Source organism: Brienomyrus brachyistius, chromosome 19, assembly GCF_023856365.1.
Source record: "Brienomyrus brachyistius isolate T26 chromosome 19, BBRACH_0.4, whole genome shotgun sequence".
NCBI lineage: Eukaryota > Metazoa > Chordata > Actinopteri > Osteoglossiformes > Mormyridae > Brienomyrus > Brienomyrus brachyistius.
Window position 1 is genome coordinate 9908509 of NC_064551.1, and position 27465 is coordinate 9935973.

Sequence of the window (27465 nt, forward strand, 5' to 3'; positions counted from 1 at the left end):
TTGGGTTACAATTAAATTACAATTACATTGCAATTATGTTGAGTGGTTTAAATTTTGCTAATATATTTATAGGTACCTCTGTTTGTGATGGTGAAATAGAATCTAATGTGAATGATTAATGTAAAGTAATCAGTATGCATATCGAATATACAAATAACAAGATAATTACCAATGAATAGAGATGTCTTCAGGATATATTAAAGTGTGTACAACATAAGACAAGGCTACAATATAATGGAATAAATTTAGTTGATTTGGAATCAATATGAAATCAAGACCTTTTACAATTACCGGTTACACGGAAGTATAGTTAAACTGGCAATTTACGGCAATGGTTTTGTTATATACGTATATTCAGTACAAAATAATGTTCTACTACATTTATAGGTCAGAGACACTCATTTTATCTCTGACTACACAAGGCATCAGACCAAGTAGATCCTACAGAGGGAATCCCTTCGGTGTTCGACGTTATTTTAATAATGGAAACCCACCTGCGTTTTCTGACAACACGTCAATAAAAAAGGTTAGACCTTAACATAGTAAATCAGGTGATTTATTTCAAGATAGCATATCAAGCACCCGTACATTTAGTTCCGACATCCCCGCATTTAAATGCTACATCCTTGGTATAGTTGAGCGGTGGAGAAAATAACGATAATACTCCCTCTTACGGAGGCGTTTGGAGACAGTGACGCAAGCAAGTCAGCATTTTAATTGATCGCTAGGATGCCTTTGAAGTGAGTCATTTGTTAAAGCGATAGAGGAAACGGGAAGAACCACGTAAAGCAAGGTAAAACTGCTTTGAGTGTTAGGTATATTATGAAAAGGGAGCCATTTCGTAATAAAGGGCCGTAATAAAGTAAATGTAACATCCGTAAAGGGTGGAGAGTAATTTGCATTTTTAGATTGCAAGAATAAGAGTTCGAAGTGGACTTCGCGCGCTCAACAGCAGCAACAAGGTAACTTAATACGAATTTTGTTAACAGGACTAACGTTTCCGATATTTAATCATTGCATTAAAAACGAAACTATAGACGGAAGCATTACGGAATATTGCTGTCAACTTTTTCCTTTATACAACTCGGTGTTGCAAAACTGAAACATGACGCCAAAGCGAACAGCTTTGAAAATGGAAATAATGAAGGAACGGTTGCTTATTTTGAAGTGCTGGCGTCAGGACTAACATAGACACAAGAGGTCGGACCGGGGCTGAATGATCCCACATCGCGACGCAGGATCACGCCTGAATCTGCACCGTGTCCCTGCTTCGCAGTCGCGCTTCTCCGGGCGAACCCTAGTCCTGCCATCGGCGGCACTGAAACTCTTACTTCTAACTTCACCTACCAGGTAAAGCGAATCGCCCACTTATGCTTTACTCTAGTATTCAGACATGACTGCTTTTGTGTGTCTCAACTAGTATGGTGCGTGTGATATTATCTTTATTTAAATTTTCAAAAGTTCCGGTGAACCCAAACGCCACTTATTATTTTTTTAAAAGAATATGGCAGACAAGGACATGAATGGTTGCATCATCACCACTTTGGGCAAAAGGGTGTTCACTGTGGTGTAATGTTATAGTGAAACAAGGATCCTTATCGCGTCCACATTATCACACATTCTAAATTTGACGAGGACTCACTGCTGTCAAAAGCATTAATAGTAAAATTTATATATATTTTTTTAATTGTTTTTAACATTGCGAGTCGTTTATTTGGGATATTGACCTTACTGCTTAGCCGATTATTGTAACAATATTATTATTATTTTAAACGCAAATGGAAGACCTGTCTTATTTTAAGTTGGTCTGTGTAACACAATAGCCAACAAAAACTGCAGTGGAAGCGTTTTACATGTGCTTATATAATACCTAACAAACAAGTGTCCGGATAATTATACCCAAAACTAAATAAAATGTAGGCGCAAATCGACTATTTTAAAAATCTGTCCTTTTAATTTTGTTGAAAATGAGTCTTGATTACGTGCCTTTAATGTAGGAATATCAAAGGTAAACAAAGTATTTTCAGTTAAAGGTAGCAGAATGTTAAATCGGACGGTTCAGAACTAGCTGCTTGTAATGTACTCGTCTGGAAACGTGTTGACACTGTCTGGTCATCTGTTTATGAACACACCTGCGGCACTTGGAAAAGGTGGAATAGCTAGGAATAGCACAATGGTCTCAGTAAATCGTATCGTCATTTGAGAAGATGCATATTAATTCTAGAAATCACTTCTCCCAAATAACCTATTTTTTTCTTTGTAACTGCTTATAGCTACACTGAAAAGCAGGATGTCATAAAAAATGAAATCATTTTTTCCATTGTTGCTTCATTGTTCTTGATTGTGGCCCAGTCCTCTTTGTTTGCACGCTTTCTGCGTTTATGTGGGCTTCCTAATTGGATTCCCAATTACCGAAAACGTATAATGGGTGAATGAAATTAATGCTCCCCTGTGTATGTATCTCACTGCCTCTCCTCTTCAGAAAAGGTCAGCATGCCTGTTTCTAGCAGTGCCTTCATTCCCACGGTAAACGCCATAACCTCCAGCCCCGACCTGCAGTGGATGGTCCAGCCCACGGTCATCACCACCATGCCCAGTCCCGGGCACAGAATGCATCTCTACGACCAGCCTGGTCCGTTGGGACACACCCGGCCTGGTGTCATTTGCTCCGTTGGTCTCACTCGTGGGCGGTGCAAACGGGAAGAGCAGGTGAGATTCAGCTGCCAAGCCTTCATCGTGCTGAAACGCCACCCGTGATCTCTCTCTAATTCCTATCACAAAGTGAATACCAAACATGAAAGAGGATACAAGATCTACTCACGGGTTACTACAAAAAAATCTCCAATCACATTTATTCGTCCATCTGATGCGTTTATACGCAACTTGGAGTAGAAGGGAGAGTTACGATTTTATTTGCACCCCACCAAGATTCGAACCTACTACCTTTGTATTTTTTTGCTCTACTTGTTGAGCTGCAAGAGTCACAGTTTATCATAGAAGGTTACGTGCATGCATGTCCATGTGGGAGATCCCCCCTCCCTTACTCGGTCTCGTGTCCCTAGCTCACCCCAGAAGAAGAAGAGAAGAGGCGACTAAGACGTGAGAGGAACAAGATGGCTGCTGCAAAGTGCCGAAGTCGCAGGAAGGAGCTGACTGATCGACTCCAGGGGGTAAGGTTTTAAAGATCGCTCGCTACCTGCCCAACATCTGACTGCAATCTAAACCAACAGGTGAAATTCTTTTCTGTAGATCTTTAGCATATCACCAGCTTTAGCCACATAAACAGAATGCCTATTGGCTGGTTAAAACACATGAGCGTACCCTGTTTCAGTGAGAAATATATGTATTTCACCTGTAGATCACCAGCCAAAGTATAAAAAAAAGGTAAAAAACTAATGCAAAATCATGTCCTAATAAGGCAATAACCCCCTTCTGCTTAATCATAATGACTTTCATCTTTCAGTGTCAGTACAAAATGCAGTGTTTTACTTTTTATATCATCACAAATGGACAGGTGCTACTCCGTGCCATTTTTCAAGTTTGTCAAGTTTAGCCAGAGCCAAAACTGATAGTGTTGATCCCTGGCAAAACAAAAACCCCTTTTTAAAACTGATATTATGCTTCCAAAGTGCTCAAGATTTAAAAAGAGAGCTTATGTTTTCGGTTTGTTGTCCAAACCGCTGTGCCTGGGTCTGGACTGGGGGAGGAAATTGGAGTACACAGGGGAAACCATGTGACACAGAGAGCAGAGGTGGGATTCAAACCCCCAACTTTGGTGATGTTGGGAAACAATGCCTTCTTCCCCCCCCATGTACTTAGCAATAATAATACCCAGAAACAGATCTGGTGGAAAGTTCAGCTTCAGAAAGACAAATCCAGACCAAAATTTTGTTTCGACCATCCAACTGACTATAAAAACTCCGGAATACTCAACTGGTTGGTGAAAACAATATCTTGGTCTGGATTTGTACTTTCTGAACCAGAACTGTCCGTCTTTGCTGGCAGAAATAATGCTGTCAGCTGAAAACAAATGCATGATGCTTTTTCTGTGGCAGTGGTGAATATTCCGCTTGCATTGTCCGTGCAGGAGACGGAGAAGCTGGAGGAAGAGAAAGCCGGACTTCAGAAAGAGATCGAGACCTTGCAGATGGAAAGGGACAAGCTGGAGCTGGTGCTTGTGTCGCACAGGTCAATCTGTCAGCTGCCCAGTGATGGCCATCCTCAGGAAGAGCTATCCGGTGCATTGCCAGCAAGCCACACTTCGAAAGCAGTAGCGGTGAAGCAGGAACCCTTGGAGGACCTCTATGACCATGAGCCATTGTCCCATAAGCACCAGCTCTCTGTCATCAAACCCACATCCATAGAAGGGAGAGTGATCCGGGTGTGTCCCCCTGACAGGAGCAATTCGCATAGCCCTACTGTAGTTTCTTCTACTCCAGCTCTTACAACAGCAGAGCCCAGCTCTGCATTTGTCTGCCCTGGTCTACCAGAGCAGGACAGCTCCTGGCCTGCTTCTGAGGCCTGCTCTAGCCATCCCAGAATGCAGCAGACTCTGGACTCCCTTCGCCCTCCTTCCTTCATGCCTCTCTGACCTCATCAGGGATGTAAAATTGAGATAGGCACCCATTCTTGATTTTTTTTTTCTTTGAATAAAATATTCTCATCTACTTAATATAAAATGTATTTAATAGTAATTGTTTCTACATCTGATGTGCAATATTAAATATTGGATACACCAATATAAAGGCTTTTTGTGTCTAGGTTTTATTTGATTGGTAATAAAAGTAAAGATAGTACTTTATTTGCCATTTGTAGAGGTATACAGGAATTATTTCATTTCATATATTACCTAATTTTCCTATAAGTTTAGGCTTAGCCGTGAGAGCAAAGCTTGAGGTCAGAGCTCAGGGCCATTTATCCAGCACTGTTTTGTTAGGGACACCAAGCTAGAATGAGATACGACCCCCTGTTGCCTCCAGAGCTACATCAAGGGTTGACGACTTCTGAGAAGCCTTCCTGAACACCACTGAGGTGTTACTTCTGTATTTGTAGCCTTCCTGTTAACTTTAACGAGTCTGGCCATTCTCAGCTGGCCTCTCTCAGTAACAAGGTGTTTTTTTACCACAGAAATCCCATTGATTGGATGTATTTTTCTTTTTATTCATCACACCATTCTCTGAAAACTCTAGACACTGTAGTGTGTGAAAATCCCAAGAGAGTGGCTGTTTCTGAGATACTGGGTCCAGCTTGCAAGGCCCCAACCATAACACTACATTCAAAATCACACAAAAGAACAGGAGTCTACTAAGGCTCAGCTGAACAGTGTCCTGTCTGTGTTCTGTATGTGTTCAGCTGCAGCCATATGAATAGATGTTTGCAGGTGTAGGTCATTTGCATTGACGAGTGAGTGTACCTAATAAAATGTCCTCATTTGCTCCAGTATGAAATCCTCCTTCAGTCTGAGGTCCAGAGTCTGGATTTGCTCCCCCATATGGAAAAGGTTTCTTCCAAATAAGAGTGTCCTCATATCTCCAACAGCTTGTGTGCTCCAATCACATCTCTTGTTCTGCCTGTTTGCCTTGACAAAATATACCTGGAATAAATCTGTCAGATATTGACATTTCCAGTAAAACACTGTTCATGCTGACTGAAAATTGTGCTTTCAAACACAAACCTAGTTCCTGGATACAGTCCTACGAACCCACGTAAAACTTTTGGTGCGTGCATGTAGTTGTGTGGACGACTGCTAGATGGCAGTAAAGAAAAACTCTGATTCCCGATTTAGCAAAATCCCGCACAATAAACAGCTCAGCGCAACAATTTAAACTAGAATGCGATCGTCTAATACTTTTTTATTTTCTTACTCTAAATAAAGTTATATATGAAATTGGCTTACTTTTAAATTGCTTTCAATATAAATTGTCACTGATAGAAACCTTCAAGATGAACAAGGTCTTTACTTAGTGGTGTGTTCTTAACTGTACGTTGTTCTAAGCTTGTGATCATAACTACTTAAGAATACTGCTACCATGAATGCGGGTTTTAAGGGAACCGTATTCATACCTAAGTAAAAAACTTGCAGGGGGTAATGTTTCTCTAGCGATATCTGGCACAGGTCTGCTTTTCATTGCCCCGTGAGCAATGATATTTCCGCTTTAAACTGGAGTGCATAAAACTCCTAACCCGTATTACCCTGGGGAGTATTTAAAAGTGACGAAGTGGTCATGCTGATTCCCGACAAGCTGAGTCCGGTTAGACTGACGTGCATAAGGAGCTGACTAGGTCTGAATGATGTCGGGTGGAGTAGGTTCACCACAGAGCCGCGACGATTGACGTGTTTGTTGAGGCTGTATGACTCAGAAGAGCTTAGACACTTAAGCAGACAATTCTTCAAATCTTCGTCATACTCGCTAATAATGTGTGTGTGTGCGCGCGCTCCAGGAATACAATACGTTATGGGGCTCAAATGTGCTCGCAATGTGATAAAAGCTTATTTTGACGTCGTGGGGACCTTTTCTCGGTTCGGAATTCGATTTTATATATTTTTTAAAAATCTGTGCTTGCAATCAAAAAACTAAAAATACCAAAATACGTTGTGTTTGGTTACTTGTAGTTAAGGTTAGGTCTGGGTAGGGCCCGGTTAAGGTTGTCATTGTTGGGATTAGGGTTTTGCCCATTGAAATGAATGCACCGTCCCCACAATGTATGTGTTTTGTAATATATATGAACATGCACTTCTGGGTTAAGCTAGATAAAAGCCTTGACTTTGACCTGGATAGGAATGGCATAGAGCCAGATTTCACACGAAAAATGAGACGTCTGTTGGGCTACCGGTGTGTATCCAGTATACGTTATATGCTCTCATTTGACAATCGTATGACGCAAATAGCTCTTGTGCCTGTTGTGTGTATTTTAGCTTGTGTGCATTTGGTGTTCATACAAACATACAAAACACTCAAACCTGTAATAAACTGACTGATAACGCTTTCCCTATGCGTATATGTATGTCTGTATATAAATTTTGTCTTCTTTAAGGACGAGCTGTATAATATAATAATATTATAATATAAAATAATTAAAGAAATATATAATAAATAGTCAAATTTCAAAATACAGTTTAAAATAATGCTGTATGTCTTTCAGTAGTCCAAATGAATAGAAGAAACTTTGACTGTAGCGCATCTATTTGCCTATCTAGCTAAATACGTGAAGTACAGTACGTGACACAAGGCAGGGGAACAGGATGCGATGCTGGTGCAGCATTGTGCAATACTGTCAGAAGGCGAGTGCAGTAGTAGGCAAGAAGTACTTTAATGTAACCTGCAGGTTTAAAATATCAGTATATTTAAGGTTATTAGACGTGGTGAGGTTCTTGTTAGTAGTTGTATTTTATATATATGTGTGTGTGTGTATATTATATATATTTATAGTATGGCAGTATAGACACACTGCTGGTCCCATGTCAGTAGGGTGCGGCGATACGTTGTCGAAGGGAGTTGTACAGCCGTTGAATCTTCTCTTGCGGCAAGTCGGCCCACAGCTGTTGTAACTGGCCCTCAAGATCCTGCAGATTGGCACTTGGCCTGAGTTGACGTCCTTGCTGATGCAATGCATGTTTGATTAGGGAAAGATCGGGGAACCTGGCTGGCCACGGGAGAACCTCAGAATGATGCAGATATGACATGCCGGGCATGTCTTGTTGAAAGACATGCGGATGTAGGATGTCACTGACGTAGCGCCGTGCTGTCATGGTCCCCTGAATCACTATCAGATATGACCTGAAGTAATACCCTACGGGTCCCCACACCATGATGTCATACCCTACGGGTCCCCACACCATGATGTCATACACTACGGGTGCCCACACCATGATGCCAGGAGTAACATCGGTGTGTTTCTCCACACCTGACAGCATTGGTCCTCTCCCATCTGCGCCGCCATATGGCACCAGTCAAAATGCAGCTGTTTCTGTTCTGGTCAGAAGTCGCACTAGGCGGAATTGGCGAGTAGAAAAAAAATTGATGTTGCAGAAAGGAAACGCAAGCCGAACAAACACAATTTGGACTTGAAAGTTTGTAAGTAGAGGAGCGTCTGTGTGTGTTTGTGTATATACATATATATATATATATAAAATATTCTACAAGAATGTTGTAAATTCCTATGCGTAACACTCAGCATAGCTCTAATGATGCTTCAGCTAGGTATAGCCTACGGTCATCAATCATCATCAAATTCCTGTCCTGATCTTCTCCCAGTTGGTAGCCAGCACAGAAAGTCCTGGAGATACAGAAAATGGATACCCCTATCAAGCCAGCACCTCTGCCAATGAGTGCTCAGATCATACCTCTGCAGAAAGGTCATTTGTGCTCATAGCCATTCATCTAACCTTCACAGTGTCACAAATATCTTTTATATCACTATTTATTTTTCAGCTGTCATACCACCTGCAGTTCAGACTAGGTAATCCATCCGAAGTTAAGTAGGTTTGGGCCTGGTCAGTACTTGGGTGGAAGACCAACTGGGAAAGTTAGGTTGCTGCTGGAAGAGGTGTTGGTGGCCAACAGGTTAGCCCATCTTGGTGTCTGTGTGGATCCCAGTGCAGTGATGGGGACACTGTGCTGTAAAAATGGTGCCATCCTTCAAAGGTGACGTAAAAGTTCATTTTCTGAGGTCAAACCAGTAGGGGTGGTAGCTCAATGTCCTGGGTAAAATTACATCCTATTCATCTCTTATATCTAACTGGTGAATTCTCTCCTGCCCCTTCACCTCCTTAGCCACTGCGTGGTGAGTGTACTGGTGCAGAGTGGCTGCAGTTGCATCATCCAGGTGGGGGCTACACAGTGGTGGTGGTTGAAGTGGCTCCCCAGTGCTTCTGTAAAGCGCTTAGGGTGTCTTGAAAAACGCTATATAAAGGTAACATTCCTCCATTAATTAATAATTTCTGCAACATTGTTTGGCACTTATCCGCTTATTTTGGGGATTGTTTAACAGATGCCTCCATTATGACTGTTAAAACCTGAGGGAAATGCAAATCTAAATATAAAAACCAGTAGGCCATGCAAATAGGTGGAGAGCAGTGAGAATGAAAAATGCCATTTCACCTCAGCACAAGAAAACAAAATGTGTGTGGGTCCTGAGGTAGGCTGAAGCAGAGTGCCTGGAGAGAGGACAGAATAAACGGCAGATATCAGAGATACCAAAGCACAGCACTATTGTACTAAGCTGTCATTTCTTCAGTTGTGCCCTTTGCATTATACACTGTCAGAAAAAATGATCAATTTGTACCTTTGTTTGTCAATGGGGCTATACCCTCAAGGGTAAATGTACCTTTTAAGATACAGAATTGGACTCCGTAGAACATTTTTGTAAGATTGGTGGTACATTAATGTGGTTTAGGAATTCCCTAAGAGTCCAATTCTGTACCTTAAATTAGACTTAAAAATACATTTACCTACAGCTAGGGTACGATTGGCAGACCTTTGAGGGTACAGCCCATTGACAACCAAAGGTACAAATTAGAACTGTTTTTTCCTACAGTGTATTTAACAAGTTTGGCCGTTCTCTTCTGATCTCTCTCATCATTATCAGGTAGACATCTGACCCTGATCGGGTGAATTTTTTAATTGCATAATCCTTGTGAAGGCTAAACACCTCAGTAAGGTAAGTGTTTATGAGATTCTGGAACCACAATGTCTGGCAGCGGCATGAAAACCACATTCAAAATTGCTTAGCTCATGTGTCTTAGCCGTTCTGATGCTTAGCCAGAAGCAGTAACGGAACCTCTTCACCATGTATGTACTGTGTGTCTTCAGTTACAGAATGAGAATGATTCATAGGAATAAGCTGTTGTAATTAGCAGGCGTTCTTAATGAACCACCACTGGGTGTATATTGGATCTTCAGTAACGGTCAAGTGAATTATCCTGCACCTCATATCTCCTATTATGAATATGGAAAATCGCCCATGGCATGCTGGTTCACGTCCAGTTAGGTGCCTGGCTCTTGTGCTCTTAAGGAAGACGTGGCGCCTATAGTTCCAGGAACTACAGAACTGTAATCACTTCATAATATTCATGTAAGGGCAGCATGGTGGTGCAGTGGTTAGCACTCACACCTCTGGGACCCAGGTTCAAGTCTCCGCCTGGGTCACATGTGTGTGGAGTTTGCATGTTCTCCCCATGTCATCGTGGGGTTTCCTCCGGCTACTCCAGCTTCTCCCCACAGTCCAAAAACATGCTGAGGCCGATTGGAGTGGCTAAATTGCCCATAGGTGTGCCTGTGTGAGTGAATGGTGTGTGAGTGTGTCCTGCGATGGGCTGGCCCCCCATCCTGGGTTATTCCCTGCCTCGTGCCCATTGCTTCCGGGATCGGCTCCGGACTCCCCACGACCCAGTAGGATAAGCAGTTTGGAAAATGGATAGATGGATATTCATGTATGTTGATTTAATTAACTGATTCATTACAAGGCATAATATGCTGGAGCAAAAGGGCCCAGTACTCAGTAACTTATTAATGTACATTTTTTTGCGCTGCACCAATTTGATGTGCTGCTTTACAAAGGTACTTTACATCTAGCCAGATGGCACCAGTATCAAAGGCGATGAGATCAAAGAGTATAATTTAGTAATAGCTCTGAACAAGAGTTCTTTTGCAGACCATTTTCTGTATTTGCAACTCAGATTGGTAATGTTCATTAAACAAGCTGAGACCAGATTACCTGTTGTCTGTGTAGCTGCTTGAATAGTTTTTATAATTCATTAGAACAAGTATTTATGAAAAAACTGATATGGATGTTCTTTAAAAAAATTAAAGCATTAGCAGCCCTGACTGTGATGTGTGGGAGGCACGTAATCTTTTCAGCTGAATATGAATTCTGCAGCCAGCTTGACTTTGGTGGGAGTATGGGCACAGCAAGTGGGAGCACACTGAGGGAAGCAGCAATCAAGAACTCAGGGTCACGGCACTTTAGAAGTGAAGTCCCGCATATTGACTACTGAGCTGCACGTTTCATGAAATCGGGCAGAAAAAAACTAGTCTTTATGCTGCAAGACTAGGAAAATTCACCAGTCGCGGTGAATGGGATAACCGAAACTGTTAGTGATTAAGGAAGGATTAAGCGACCTTAAGTCTTTGAACGGGCCTACTGTAGTAATTTCAGTAAAAGATCGAGCCATACATGTGGGCAAAACTTCCACCCAAACTGCCAGATTAAGTTTTCGAGTTTATTTTCACCTGTGATCCGAGGAACACCATGAAATTCTGTGCCACAGCTGCAGGGAAGATGGACATGCATGACGGACAATAGGGCAAACAGCAGTGCTGTACAGGAGAAAGAGCACTGCAAGAAGAGATGAGACGGTAAGACATAAGGTGCATCGGGGAAGGTTGTGTGGATAGCCACTGAGGTAGACAGTACTAATAAAGTGAAGGGGTGAAATATAGACAATAGTATGTAATACAGTACAGCAGGGGCCGATGCAGATTACTGGTTATTTAAATATATCCGTGAAATGGGTGCTGTGGGTAGTGACACACCAGTGATACTTTCCTGAGGGCAGGAGTGTGAAGAGGGTGTGAGTTGGGTGGCTGGTGTCCCTGAAGATGGATTTGGCTCTCTTCTGGCAGCAGGAGAGGTAGATGGATTACAGATGGAGAAGATCTGTGTTGATGATTTTTGAAGCTTTTTGGACAGTCCTTTGTAGAAGTTTGAGAACCTGAAAAGCTGTATTTCCCAGCTACAACATGAAAAATACATGCAGGATGCTCTCAATGGTGCAGCAGTAGAAGTTCACAAGGATTTTGGCCTCCTCGGGAAGAACAAGCTCTGTTGAGTCTTCCGAAGGTGCTGAGTCAAAGGGAGATCCATTGATGAGAGGTGCAGAGTGAACGCCTTGTGTTTTGCCACAAAGGTATGAGTCAATAGATGGTAAAGCAGTCAACAGCATCCTGACATAGGTGCTCTTATTTAAATGTCCCAGAGCAGTGTGCAGGGCGAGTGCGATGGCATCATCCAAAAATCTGTTACGCCAGAATGCGAAATGGAATGGGTCCAGGGTTGAGGGGATGTTGAGGTCGATCCACGATATAACCAGTTTTTCCAGGTACTTCGTGACTACAGAGGTTAAAGCGCCAGGACGATAGTCGTTTCAACAGGAATTAAATCAAAGTTTTAAATTTCTAGGTGTGTAGTAAACTATAGAGAGAACAGTCAGGAATCAATCAGTGGAATGCAGGCGTGTTCTACACCAGCACTTCAAAACGCACGTGCCAGTAATGGCAAAACACCACAACAGTCATAAAAGCATATAAAAGAGTCTGTAATAGTAGCCTGTATAAATATCAGCTGAAATATGTATGATGCGATTATATGGTTGGGGAGGATTCTTAACTGATCTTTGCACTGTATAATCTCCCACATTGTCTTGAAAAATCTAAAGAATGATTGTTAACTTGACAAAACAGGTACATGTCTGTAGAAATCCAGTGGACGACTCTTTGTCTTCTGACCACTGGCATCTGTCCTGCCTCTTTTCCGAATTGCCTGCAGCAGACAGAGATAGAACACCACCCTGGTAAGACACAGATCAGAAAGACACAGTCCCGCTCCAACTCAGGAATGTAGAGCTTGCTTTCACATGTTAATTATGCATCTTCCAGGCACCCGTACTTCTGATCATTTAATTGCTCCTGGCTAAATTCTTAAGGGGATATTAACTGAAAAGAGCTCCTGTTATGTTGAGCACAAGCATAGTCCTGCCTGATGTATGAACTTATAACCCTTCACTGTTCAGCGCTACACAATGTTATTCCTTACTCCATGTTGCAGGCAGTTGTCCAGCGTCAGGAGATATGCAATGTTGTTAACAGTATGTGAAATGCCATTCACACACATGGTTACAGGGTTGTTAACTTTGGTTAGCTGGCTGTCATGAGATTTTCAAGTCCGCACACTGATCTACATATATGTAATAGTTGATCATCTTATAAATAGTTTGTAGGGTTTGCAAACTACCCCAAAGCTTTTGATGTAGCTAATTTTAGGTTTATAATGGAATAATATAGATTTGCCATAAGATTGCATGAGGATGAGAGTCAGAAAGGGTGAGTGTCACACCAGGTGTGTGAGAGTTGGCGACGCTGTGGTTACTTTCGGCATGAAACACATGGCACGACTAAAGGATAAATACAGGCATGCTCCTGACAGTCTGGTGCTCCAGAATATTCCAAGTACCCGTTACATTCAACATTCGCTTCATTGTGCTTTGGAGTCGGAATAAGATGTCAGTGTTTGAGAGGGCCTCCTGGTTCAAAGCACACCCTATACAAGTCCCATGTGTACACAGGTTTTAGTATTAACTTATTAAGTTAATAAGTTAACACCAGATTTAATGCAATATGTTACATCAACATTCACACTGTAAATATATACACTGGCAAGCAAAAGTTTGGGCGCCCTTGTATAAAATGTCAGTCACTGTGAATAGTTAGGTGAGCAAAATCACCAAAAGGCATAAACCTTCATTAGCTTGTTAGGACTAAGGCTTGTTCGCAATCGTTCGGAAACCTCAGGTGATGTAAATTCCAAAGATGTTTAAATTCTCTGACTCCTCAAGCCTTTTAATAAACAATCAGCAGTCATGGGTTCGTCTAAATAGCTGTCTATTTAGAGGAATTGATGCTCACAATGCAGGAGTATGCTACGAGAAGATAGCAAAATGTTTCCAGGTAGCTGTTTCCTCAATGCATAGTGTTATTACGAAATGGCAGTTATCACGTCGAGTGGTGGAGGTCAAGTTGAGGTGTGGAAGAAAACGAAATCTTTCTAAAAGAACTGCCCATTGGATTGCTAGGAAGGCAAATAAAAACCCCCATTTGACTGCAAAAGACCTCCAGGACGATTTAGCAAACGCTGGAGTGGTGGTGCACCTCTCTACTGTGCACAAATATGACCTTCATGATAGAGTCAGCAGAAGAAAACCATTCCTGCATCCTAGCCACAAAACTCAGTGTCTGAAATGCAAATGAACATCAAAAGAAGCCTGATGCACTTTGAAAACAAAACCTGTGGACTGATGAAGTCAAAATAGAACTTTTTGGCCATAACGTGCAAAGGTATGTTTGGAGAAAAAAGGAGCCAAATTCCAGGAAAGTAACACCTCTCCAACCATTAAGCACTGGAGTGGATCGATCATGCTTTGGACTTGTGTTGCGGCCAATGGCACAGGAAACATTGTCTTTGGAGGGAAGAATTGATTTGAATAAATTCCATACAGCAAAATCCAGCAGCAAACATCTCACCATCTGTAAAAAAGTTTAAGCTGATCAGAGGATGGGTCCTACAACACGATGATGATCCGAAACACCTCAAAATCTCTGATGGAAAACCTCATGAGGCGAGCAAACTGAAGGTTTTTCCACGGCCCTCACAGTCCCCAGACCTAAACATCATTGAAAATATATGGAAGGATCACAATAGAGCAGTGCATGCAAGATGGCCCAAGAATCTTGGAGAATTAGAAGCCTTTTACAAGGACAAATGGGCAAAAATCCCTCAAGAATTGTAAGACTCTTAGCTGGCTACAAGAATCATTTACATCATCACTTACAAGTGGTGATACCCACCAAAAGGGCCCAAGTACTGACCATGTCGGGTGCCCAAACTTTTGCTTCTGGCCCTTTTCACTTTTTTGGTATTTTGTACCTGTGAATGATGCTAATAAATATGTGCTCTTGTTTAAAATATTAAAGAAATGTGTCATCTTTAACTTTATGCCTTTTAGTGATCAGTTCATCCTCTGTTCACTTAACTATTCACAGTAACAGACATTTTAAGGCCAAACTTTTGCATGCCACCCTCATTCAACGGGCACGAGGCAGGGAACCACCCAGGATGGGGGGCCAGCCCATCGCAGGACACACTCACACACCATTCTCTCCTTCCTATCCTATGACAACATGGGGAGAACATGCAAACTCCGCACACACGTGACCCAGGCGGAGACTTGAACCTGGGACCCAGAGGTGTGAGGCAACAGTGCTAACCACCGCACCACCATACCACCCTTTGCAAAGCTGTATTCATTATTAGTGAATACTTGTGATTGCATGTAGTTGTGTTGCACATTGGATTGGTGTTGATTAAGTGTGTCTTGGGTGGCCTGCTTGTCACATAGGGGACGAGTCTGGTGGATTTGAGTGATGAATATTGAAATGCTTCCTTCCAACTAAGAGAGAAACTGCAAGTGTTTATTTTGAAATTTGTTTTTGAGCCCCCATGCTTAGTCACAGTTCTCTTTTTAATACAGCAACTACACCCACCGAATTCATCCTCCCATCCACACCCTTTACTGTGCCAAAGAAGGACACTGCATAGCATGTTAAATTAGTTTCACATAACATTTTTGCTTTTTTTTTGTTTGCAAATTCCCATGCAAACTCCCATGCAAATTCCCATGCAAATTCCCATGGTATTCATGCAAGCCACCTCGGAAAGGATAACGTGAAATATAGCGTGTTCTTCTAATTTTATTATTTTATGTCCGTCAATATTTCGCCATGGTGTTGACCCTGAGTTAAGGTATTATTTTCCTTAACCTATGGACCATGGGCGTCGCCTCCATTAAATCTGAGTAGGATGTGTTATTCGTTTGGACCCCCGCCCCCACATTTAACATAAAATATTAGTTTTATGCTAGTGTGTCCCCCCCACCCCCCACATTCAAAATGCTTCTGACGCTACTGCTATGGACACATGGAGTGATTTTACCTACAATTCGGCAACCAGCAACTAAACTCCTTGCTTTAACTTCATGCAAAAAGCGCCAGAGAAATGACCGAAATGCACATTACAGTGTTGTGGAAGAAATCATCTTTATAAAAACAGTCCAAGAAACGGTGATAGCGAGACAGTAATACTATGTGACAAACCACTTTTAATTCAAACCATGCAGTTTAAAAGTACGTTACAGTTAGCGTACAAAAAATATAACATAACTTTTATAGAATGCAGATGAATGAGTCTTTCTGGAGATTAGTGATTTTCTTCGTGAACGAGGCTATATGAGATGTATATAAAATACAGTTTGTAGTCGTTCCTTTCCTTCTCTTTCCCGTTCTTCCTCCACGTCTTCGATTGGACGCCTCCTTTCTCCCGTCCCATTCTCTCCTCCCATCAAACTTTTTCGAATGTAAAACTGTTACAGCCGAGTTGGAGCGGGATACAAGGACGTATTACAGGACATTTCAGTAATTAAACAATACGAGGGAAAATTAAGTGCATAATTTAAAATTGGAGCCAGAAATTTAAGTACTAGCCGATGTATTTTTTTACTTCCGAAAATGTGAAACGCTTTTAAGGCTATTTATTGAGAATAAAGAAACACGCTGTTCTCCGACAATAGTACTCACACGTGCGGCAGGAGTTATACTCCTTCTGAAGGAGCGCACTGAAGATATAAATAAATATCTAAATATAGACGTATTTTAAGTTTGGAGGAATTAACATGGTGGATAAGGGCCCTTTATTGACTTCAGGTATAATTTTTTACCTGTCTATCGGGGCTGCGATATTTCAAATTTTGGAAGAACCGAACTGGAAGCGTGCCGTTTTCAACTATACTGCTGAAAAGGAAAGAATACTCAACGACCACCCTTGTCTCAAAAAAGACGACTTGGACCGAATTTTGAAGGTATTTGCTTTTTCCTATGTATATTGAATGCTTGCCTTATGTTACACATCAGCATAGATATTAGTGCTGTTTGTCACAGTGGGATATAAAAGTCCGCTATTTCTGTCGTTAAACATGAAATTGACGCATAATCTGTGACGAATCTTTTCATAAATTCAGTATGTATTTGGGCGGCTGGGACCATAATGGTGATGCTATATGAAAAGCATTTAGAACAATGCGGACTTCAAAGTCCATGGAAAATAAGTCTTTTCTTTGGCATCGTCAATGGGAGCGGTTTGGTCAGATGGTCTATAAACACTCCACACATAGACTGCTTGTGTTGGAGCCGAGTGGAAAAAGAAATGGCAGAGAACTTGACTTAGAAATGTTACCCTTTTCTTCTTTAGCATGTGATTAAGCAATATGTGGGGGAAAATGAGGGTATGTAATAAACACTCGAAGCGAGGACAATGCTGTTACTATTCAACAAATGGAAGCAAGAATATCAAGAGCCTCATTATCTTGTATTTTCCTGGCCTTTCTTCTTCTTACTATGTGGCTGATTATGTGGCCCTAAGATCGAACACATTATCCTGGCACTAGTTTCAAGTAATAGTAGTACAGTAGTAGTAGTAGTAGTAGTAGTAATAATAACGACAATAATATTAATGATAATTATTATTTCTAGTTAGCCGTTATGTGCATTTCTCTTTGTAGGGCCAAATCTGAGCTTCACCATGTGAACAGGGAGTATTTCTCATGTTCTGTGAGTTAGATTTTACTTTTTTCATCAATCAATGAAATCGGTGCATTTTCATGTTTAACTTATTTCTTTATTATTAATCTTAAGGAAAAAAATCTGCTCATCACCGTGAGTTTGAAAATGACAAGATTATTTTACTGACACTGGTCAGTAAGAATTACTCATTGGGTTGGGTTTTGTCCAGGTCTCCAATTTATTTAGCGATCAGTGGTCATTGTTGACACACCAGAGTGCACAATAACAAAATGTGTCCTCTGCGTTTAACCCATATGCCTGCTATATGACATAGCAGGGGGCAGCTAATCCAGTGCCCAGGGAGCAGTGCTTGGGGGTGGTACCTTGCTCAGGGTACCTCAGTGGTGCTTTGCTGGATGGAGATTCGAACCTGCAATTTTTCAATTACAGGGGTGTGTCTCTAACCATCAAGCCACCACTGCCCTCGCATTCAGCCCTTGTAAATCTTCTAACATAAGTACTTCTGCTGCATTTAAATAACACTGTTCTGGGTCAAGTCTATAGTTTTATGAGGATTTATGAAGGCAAACAGAGTAATGCTTTGAAACGGGTTGAAGCAAGGACATTGCTAGAGGTTTGGGCCCCATGAAAGCATATCCTATTGCCTTCTGTCCCCATCCAGACCAGTCCAGTTATTTTCCAATTCGTCCTAACTTTTCTCTTTTGAAGCATCTCAATGAATGAATATTGCACTTATCTTAAAATCATTGCTGTTTTTTTTAAAGAGCTATTTCAGGCCAGAAAAAAAGCAATCCCACTAAACAGACTTTTCTTTCAGCATTTTGGTCCGAGAGAATTATACAGATGTCCCTGACTGGCTAAATGTATAGTGTGGTTAGGTGTAGAACCGGTGAGATTCTAATGTACTAGAGTGCAGGATAGCTTTAAGCGTTATGACACTTGCCAGCTGTGAGTGACAGTCATATACAGTGTCTTGTTTGCTTTGGTGTGTTTAATTGGAAATTGCGTCATTGGCTTCCATTACGCTTGAACTGGTGGTGCGATATGGAAGCTGCATGTTGCGACAAGCAGGTTATAAGGGCTTGTCTTACATGTTCTAACAGTTACTTATCTTGTTATACTGGATTCCAGTGCACTGCTGCCAAATAAAATACTGATGATAAGAAATAAACCATAAAATATTCCGTTCTTTTGGTCTGTTTATTTTTTCTGGACTTAGAGATATGGATTCCTTAAAGTATTTTATTGTATTTTTTTTTCCTCCCTATCTTTGCGTCACATATACGGTTTTACGTTTTTTTTTCTACACCACTTGCTAGGTGGTGACCAAGCAATACAAACAATAGGTGTGTCAGACACGGCGGAGTGACTCGAGGGCACGGTTTTCAGGCACGCCCTCCAGAGCCGTGGTTTCCATGTACGGCGGCTCCATTGCCTCAACTTTGTTTTGGGAGTTTTGAGGTTTTATGCTACTATGATGAGAAGGGGTGTCATAACAAAACAAAATGGAACGTATTGGAAGGTGGACTGCGGCATTAGCAATATCGGAATAAATCTGATGCTGCAGTTATTTGTATTGTAACTTTCAACAAGTAGATGGCACCCAAAACAGTGTAGTTTAACAATGGAATGTAACTATATTGGCATAGTACACTGGATCACATTGCCTAGTGGGAACCCACCAAGCTCTGCTGCCCTGCTACCACATTCACCAACGGTGTTTAAACTTTACCCTCACAAGATAACTATTTACATGTCCTGCATTACGGCAAAAGTGTCTGACTCAAGTAATTATTCTGAATAACGCTGACTGCTGTACTCTCAGCAGTGGCATTGTGCCACTGTCTACCCAGTATTTTGCAAAAATGTAACTTGGAAATGATTTACTCAGTCAACCAAACCCTAACCCTACATCTGCACATTAAGTTGTCACATGCTGACATTCACGACTCACATCTCAGCGACAGTAAGGCTAGCTGGTCATGTTTTAATGTATAATAGTTACATAAAGTTTCAAGAACATTAATATCTGAATTTGTATATTTTTCATGTCTTATGTGTGGTTTTGAAAGGGTGTCCACTCACAAAAATTGCACAGTGCCCCTGACTCCCAGAATGCTTTTCTCTAACCAGGAAGTTCAACCCCATAGCTACAATATTAGATAGGTATCTCCCCTAGGAAGTTTAGGTAGTTTTCACATACCCCAGCTAAGCCTCTGTGCCTGTGATCAGAAGGTCGCTGGTTCAAGACCAGTCTCAGCACATCTGTAGGTTCTTGAGCAAGGCCCTTAACCCCCAGCTCTCTAGGTGCCGCAATAGGTGGCTGCACCTTCACAGCCAGCTTGCTCTTACTTACAGAGAGCAAGTTAGGGGAGACAGAAGAGAATTTCCCCATGAGGATCAATGAAGTATCAGTTATTATCCCATCTTGCTCCTATGAGAGACACACATACACAGGTGAGACCAAAGCTGGTAAATGAAAGGCCTCATCAGCATCCAGCAATTGGGGGTAATGGTCTTTAAGCATTCGGGCCTGCGAGTGACACCGGATTTGGGAGTGATGCGGTGGCACAGTGATTAGCATTGTTGCCTCACATCTCTGAGACCAAGGTTCATGGCTCCATGTCTGTGAAATTTTTTCTAATTTGTCATGGGGCTTCCTCTGGGTATTCTGGATTCCTTCCACAGTCCAAAAACATGCTAAGGTGAACTGAAGTTACCAAATTGCCCCTAGGAATGAGTATGCACTTCATCCTGGAATATTCCCTGCCTTGTGCCTGTAGCTTCCAGAATACGCTCCAGACTCCCCACCCCCCACAACACTGAATTGGACAAGTGGATATAGAAGATGGATGGATGGACAATGATTTAAACCTAATATGATGCTTTTGGTATAGAGGCTGCCCAGTGGTTTGCTTCCACATTTCACCCAAGAAAAGCAAGGCAGGAACTTGACCTCTTTCAGCAGTCTACTGTATGAGAGATCGCAGCATATACTGTATGAATGCATTTGATGAAGCAGTTGGAATACCAGGAGGGTGTGCTTTGGTGCAGGCATGAGCCTGTGTGTCAGTAGGAGTGTGTGAAGTCATTTGAGAGTGGGGGTAGCTGCTGGCAGACAGAAGTACTGTTGATCTGCAGAGGTGAAGCCTGGCCAGGCATATCAAAATGACATCACCAGGAACGCCTGCGGAAGCGTCTGTAAAGGAAATGCATTAGTCACAGTATTGACAGTCTTATATCTGGATAAATCTGGATATTGTGCCACTAACTTCCTGCCCTCCTAATGTGGTTGTCAATTTTGTTGTATTAAGTGATTCATTGTCTAATAGCTACCACTTTTCTGTTCCTTTAACCTAGTTATACCTACCGTACTATTATACTCAGAGAGATGTGTTAGGAACCAAAATACTCTGCACTTAGAGTGTTTAGGTTGGGTGCCCATCCAACTCTTGATGGAAGAGGCCTTTAGCTGATTAGAAACACTACACTGATGTTTATCTCTTTCAGTTGGTGTCAGGGGCCGCAAGTCAAGGCATCACTATTGTTGGCAACAGAACATTACAGAACTGGGACTGGCGCAATGCTGTCGTTTTCTCAGCCACAGTCATTACCACGATTGGTGAGTGTCACTCTCAATACTTCTAAGTCTGAACGGCTCAAGTGTTTGCTCCATCCATATATCTCCCAGCTGCTTATCCTGGACAGGGATGCGGGTGAACCTGCACCGTATCCCAGGGACAGTGAAGGGGAACACCCTGGACAGGATGCCAGTGCGTCACAGGGCGAACACTCTCACTTTGAGCAATTTAGAGATGTTAGCTGCATGTCTTTGAACTGCGGGAGGAAGCCTGCATGCCTGGAGGAAAGCCGGCAAACATGGGGAGAACATGCAAACGGCACACGCAGAGCGGGGGAGGGATTCCAACCCACAGCGGTGGAGATGAGGCCACTGTGCTGCCTTCCACTGTATGTTCTATATTATATTCATAAAGGTGACATTATTATGTTTTATGTTACAGTTCTCTTAGTATATACATTTTCCACATAGTGACAATTATAGTGATTTATTACATATATAATATTTTCATCGTGCCCATTGCTTCCGGGATAGGCTCCGGACCCCCCGCGACCCAGTAGGATAAGCGGTTTGGAAAATGGATGGATGGATGGATAATATTTTCATAATCAGCATTCAAAAATAACATGTTTTATTCATTGAAGTTACACAGGAAAAAAAAAGTTAGTTGCAATTAGACCTGAAAAAGCAAATTTTGGGAATGGAACATTTTTATTATAATAATATAAGAGTTGTAAGAAATTTAAATGTTCTGCTGCTACAGTTCAGCTGCTCAATATTTTTACAGTGGAAGAAAACTAACACTCTTTGTGATACAACAATACTTTTTATGATGGGTTTGGGTTCCAGACAATAGACTAATACCTTTTCCATTGGACACTTTTCCATCATCTACATAAACGGATCAGCCATGACATTAAAGCCAGCTGCCTAATATTGTGTAGGTTGGTGTAGATGTCGCCAAAAACAGCTCTGACCCATCCAGGCATGGACTCCGTAAGACCTCTGAAGGTGTCCTGTGGTATCTGGCACCAAGACGTTAGCAGCAGATCTTTAAGTCCTGTAAGTTGTGAGGTGGGGCCTCCATGGATCAGACTTGTTTGTTTGGCACATCCCACAGATCCTCCATCAGATTGAGATCTAAGAAATTTCAATTCCAAATCAACATCTTGAACTTTTTCTCATGTTCCACAAATTATTTCTGAAGAATTTTTGCAGTGTGCAGTATCATGCTGAAAGAATCCAGGAACCCAAAATTTTGAGATCAATTTTATATTACCATGACTGACAAAACAAGAATCGTATCTTCTTTAGCTCAATGATGCTACTGTCTATCAGATTGATGCATATTTTACAGCTGTATCAAACAGTATATTGACTGAATATGTTATTAGTTGTTAGCAATGTATCATTTATTTGTCCATTTAGATTTTACTGGTAACATTTCACCCCAAAAGCAGAATAGCAGCATCTTATAAAGATTATAATCCTCAACTCTGCCCTCATTATTCTTCAGCCGCATTGTTCACATGCCCGGCTCATTGTAACATCATAGCCAGTGAAACCTTTGATGTCCAGGTCTTGCTGTAACAGCAGAACACCGTTCCTGCGGGACTTCACCTCCCATGTCATTGTAGGTTATGGGAACATTGCGCCTAAGACGGCCCGAGGCAGGATCTTCTGTGTCATCTATGGGCTTTTTGGCATCCCCCTGTGCCTCACTTGGATCAGTGAGCTGGGAAAGTTTTTTGGAAGCCGAGCCAGACGTTTTGGCGAGTTCCTTATAAGGAAGGGTCTCACCCTGGTAAGATGCTTCAATTGAATAACCTGAATAGCAGTTATGAGCTGTTTGTCCTTGGTGAGATGTTAACAGTGTTTTATTTCTGAATGTTTTTTTCAGAGGAAGGCCCAGTTTACGTGCACTGCCATCTTCCTGCTTTGGGGCTTGGTGGTGCACCTGCTGATCCCACCCTTTGTGTACATGTATTATGAGGGCTGGTCCTATGTCGAGGGTTTCTACTTCTCTTTTGTCACCTTGACCACCATTGGTTTTGGTGATCTAGTGACAGGTAGTGTGGGCCACTATCTTTCTTTATTTTTTTGTGCATAATGTCAGATATTTCCTAGTTTTTGTGCATAATTTTAGATCTTTGCATAACACGGCAATTCTTATAAAAACAGACAGCTTCTCACCCTTTTGTAGCTTCTCTGTCCTTGGTGTAATTGCTGTCTTAAATGTCATTTCAGGATCTTACAAGAACAATGTCCTCCTGTTAGTGAAGTCTATAGCTTACAAGCACATTGGAAAGACCAAATTACTGTATAATTTAATGCAAGCAATACATACAGAGGATGCTTGCAATATTTTGTTTGTCATAGTGAAAATTTGGCCCACTTCTGGAAGAAAAGACAATATTATTTAATGAAATATGCATATATATGTTTTCTTCATTGTAGCACATGATATTTTTCCCATTTTTAGATTAACAATGAAAAATGACCTGTAGGACCGTTTCATATAAAAATATTTAATGAAAGGACAACGTTCCAAAAATTAAGTCTGTTGTCTTAACAGACTCTCGGAGATTTGGCCAGTGGCTGATTATCTAACAGACCAGGACATACAGCTTTTGTTTCTGCAGTGTTGAAATAATGTTCACAAGTTTCATAAGACTTTCATAACATTCATTTAAAAAGCTTTCCCATAAACAGTGTCTCAATCTTGCTCCCCAGCTGTGGATCCAAATGCAGGTTACCCGGTCCTCTACTGCTTCTTTGTCCAGTTATGGATCTGCCTTGGCTTGGCTTGGCTGTCGCTGTTCTTCAACTGGAATGTCCACATGGTTGTGGAAGCCCATAAGGCCCTGAAAAAGAGGCGAAGGCGCCACCTGGAGGGCCCACAGCAGCATGAAAAGGTTGAGGCTAAGCCTGTTCCACCCAACGCCGTCGACATCTTCAGCTTTCTGTCAGAGAAACATGAGGGTTATAGTGATCATATCAAGCACATCGGTGAGGAGAAGAGCAGGGACAATGCCATAGGGACGGTTTTGATTCGCTCCAAGAGCTGCAGTGACAATATCGGCGGGATGAGGATCCTGACGTACGACCGCTCACTGCGACGGAAGCGCCGCCACAGTTTCAGTGAGCACCTCTCCGAGGCTTACGCCAGGAGGATGAGCCAAGTTCATTCTGATGTAGGCATCTCCCAGGATTCAGTCAGCATCCAGCTGAATATAGAGGCTTCAGAGGAGGGAGGGACCATATGGGCAACCAAGGAAAATCAGCCTCTCCTCTCTGAGGAGGACGGCATCTGCCCTGTGACTGAAGAGAACCTCCTGAATAGTGGCGATGAGTCTGGAACCAGGGACTCCACGGCGGAAGAAAAAGCCGGGGCTGAGAGCTCAGCAGCGGAGGAAAGGAGCTCAGGCTCAGAGGATTTGGATTTTGACTTAGTTAATTCAATCTACTACAGTTCCCGAGAACAGCTAGTGAAAGATGAAGATAATGGTTGAGACTCTGCTAGCTCTAGTGGTGTCATTAATTTGGATAAGACTTTCTATCCTCAATATTACACAAATTGCATTTCAGTTCAAATGTTTCATTCAAGTGATGAAATGTTTCATAGAAAGTGTTGTGCAGCAATTTACAACCTCGGAAGACCACAGTCATCTGTGTCACACTCAAAGGGTTACTTTAAGGCTTAATGCTATGTCCTGCATCACTGATTCATACAAACAAGACTGAGAGAACAATGATATATATTGTCACTGTCCAGTGAAAAATTTTCTCCAAAGATCCATTATTTCCGGAGCGGAGAAAAATGCATTTTCTCAGAAACTACTTTACAAAATCAACCTAAAACAATGTGACACCCTGTTTGTTTTAAATGGACTTTTGTGGATTTTTTTCAGCCAGGGAAATCTAGCTATCAACTTTAAGTTAAAATTGGCGATATAAAGCAATCCATACACACAACCATCGTGAACAGAAATGTTAAGTAGTACAAACATAAGTACTAGTTAAATAGATGACTTTATGAAGCATTTTTGCATTCGTCAATTAGATGTCAAATGCTATCAGTAGACGAGGTGTATAACATCAATAGTAAAAAAATCACAATTGACGAAAAATGGTCAAACACGGTTTTCATTGGACAGCAGTGATTTATTTAGTAATTTATTCATTAAGAAAATAGAGGCTCAATAATATCTATGGGCTCAATGATACCAGTTTTTAAAGCACAAAAGATAATTGTCAACAGCTAGCTGGTGTTGAAAGCTCAGTAAGTTTTTTCCCTATTTATAGAGTACCCTGAAACACTCTTCGGCGCTTTGTCCAATTTCATTTTCTAGATAATGAAAGGAAATCTCAGGTGATCTGTCCACACAGCTAGCTGCATGTTGTGTATTCACCATGTTGGTGCTTATTACAGCTTTGATAAAATGACAGTCCTTCCTGTGGAGGGTGTTCAGGACTACCCCGAGCCACCAAGAAACATTTATCTGGAATTGTTGGAAAGTGCTTTGACTACTGATAGTCATCATTCAGGCAATTACAGAGGGATACTTGACTCACCAGTGAGCTGATTTCTTTGACTTGCATTCTTCAGACTTCTCTGCAAGATATTGTCTTTCAAAGTGTCACAGAAGGCTCTTTTTGGGGTTAATATAAATCTCTGTTGGGCCTTGGAGATCTCTCACATTATGTATGTTTCTGATGATCTCAGGTAATATTGAAATTTGATGAAGCTGAGATGTCCACTGTTTATTAGAGCAGTAATGTATTGAGTTGGACATGATGAAAGGAAATGTAGCCACAGCACTGTATTTATGACTTGAATGACTGACAAAGAGAAGCTGCGCTTTTGTCCTTATCCAAAGGCAGCACTAAGCTGTGAAATGGTGTTTCCTGTCAGGATATCCGCCACCTTGCCTTGCCACGCTGTATTTGTAGCATAGACTCAGTTGCTGCCTAGCATGGACTGTAGTGCTATATTCATACAATTAATCAAATATTCACAGATGGTAATATCTCACTCTCCGCTACCCCAAGCCGTTGCAGCCCGTTTTTCCTCAAACTTTGTCCCAAGTCGAAAAACAATGACGTTTTACACACTAACACTTCAGATCTAAGAACAGTGCCTTATGGACGCACTTCCTCTCTGGGTTTTAAATAGCAGTAAAGGAAGTTCTGTGCCCTGCTGCTGGTTATTTTTTAGTTTCAAATATACACATACATTTCTTAGTGTGTCTACTGTTGTAAATTTTAATAAAAAGTAATATTTATTCATCACTCCAACAGTATTAATATATTTTATATATAGGTGATATTCTTTGTATATATAAAACATTCCTCCGAATAACCTTTGTTTTTGCTGCAAAAAAAAAAATGTATCACCCCATAAAGTGCCATATGAATGGTTTGGTTAAGAATCCTGTTGACTGAAGTCACTATCCCTGATTCCGCCATCAAAGAGACCCTGTCTGAAAAAGAGAGATGTAGCAGATCAGAACAAGGTAGGAACATGACCAAACATGTCACAAGCCAAACAATGCTTGGATAGATGAATCGATGAGAATTTTGCATGGGTGAATCAAAAGCAGAAATTTCTGGCTGGTAAAAACCAGACTAATTTTACACGCTTGCGAGTGGTCGGATACAGTGGTAGTGCTGTCATAGTTTGATAAGTGAGAAAGTAACTGCATGCACTGCAGTTAATATAAAGAGTAGCAATTTAAGAAATATAAGGATTACTATTTTTCACATGGGAGGGTATTTTTAGGTATTTTCTTAATTAGTATAAATTTTTCATAATTTGTTCAGCAAGATACCCTTTGATTTAGTATTTTGTTATAAAATATACAAACCTACAAAAATGTGTTAGGGAACAAATACTTTCCTATGGATCCCAAGTCTGGGGAAGGTACATATTTCAATAACATTTAGTAATGTTTTATAGAAAGACAAAAAAACGTAGAATTAGCTTTGTTAGATGGTTTTGAATTGAACAAATCAGCCTACTGCAGGATGCTGAGTCCAAATAAATTATGGACAAATGTTTAGTGTATTTTTATTTTGCTGGTTTTTGAATGTTTCCATTCGTGGGGGGGGGGGGGGGGGCATGGCTCTGCCTTCAGTTCAAATTGTAAATTTTCTGTTTGCTATGTTTAGTTGAATTGGGCTCCATAGTTGACAGATGACTATTGAATAAAACATTAAAACCTTTTTTCACTCTCAGATGTTAGTTTTATTGTTTGTTTCTCGTGCATTGCATTGGAAATTGGGTGATGCTGTAGATTCCATTCTGTCAGAAATTATTTCCAGTCGAAAAACAAAGAGAGACTTAGAAATTAGTTGATGTATTCAGAACAATGACCAAGATAAACTGTTGGAATGTGTAGTTCTGCTAATTATAGTATTCTTTAAAATATTAGTTAAAAATACGCCAATATAAATATAAGTGACTATTTGGGGTTG

General features: G+C 41.3%; 2 protein-coding genes across 3 annotated transcripts; both read left to right on the plus strand.

The window, feature by feature from the left end:
• Positions 1-649: 649 nt before the first annotated feature.
• Positions 650-4748, plus strand: LOC125714977 (fos-related antigen 2-like). The gene is made up of 6 exons (XM_048986154.1): positions 650-793; positions 909-962; positions 1169-1350; positions 2483-2709; positions 3063-3170; positions 4088-4748. Exons 4-6 carry the CDS (start codon positions 2494-2496, stop codon positions 4589-4591), a joined length of 828 nt encoding a protein of 275 aa, XP_048842111.1. The 5' UTR covers positions 650-793; positions 909-962; positions 1169-1350; positions 2483-2493; the 3' UTR covers positions 4592-4748.
• An 11270-nt stretch (positions 4749-16018) lies between these two features.
• LOC125714703 (potassium channel subfamily K member 5-like) lies at positions 16019-27225 on the plus strand. Of its 2 annotated transcripts, none has more exons than XM_048985574.1 (5): positions 16019-16687; positions 20919-21030; positions 22626-22792; positions 22889-23057; positions 23722-27225. In XM_048985574.1, the coding sequence occupies exons 1-5, from the start codon at positions 16502-16504 to the stop codon at positions 24498-24500; spliced, it is 1413 nt and encodes a 470-aa protein (XP_048841531.1). In that variant the 5' UTR covers positions 16019-16501; the 3' UTR covers positions 24501-27225. The 2 variants fall into 2 exon arrangements, with proteins under 2 accessions (XP_048841531.1, XP_048841530.1); XM_048985573.1 differs by having other exon boundaries at positions 16662-16687; positions 20919-21403.
• Positions 27226-27465: the final 240 nt, after the last annotated feature.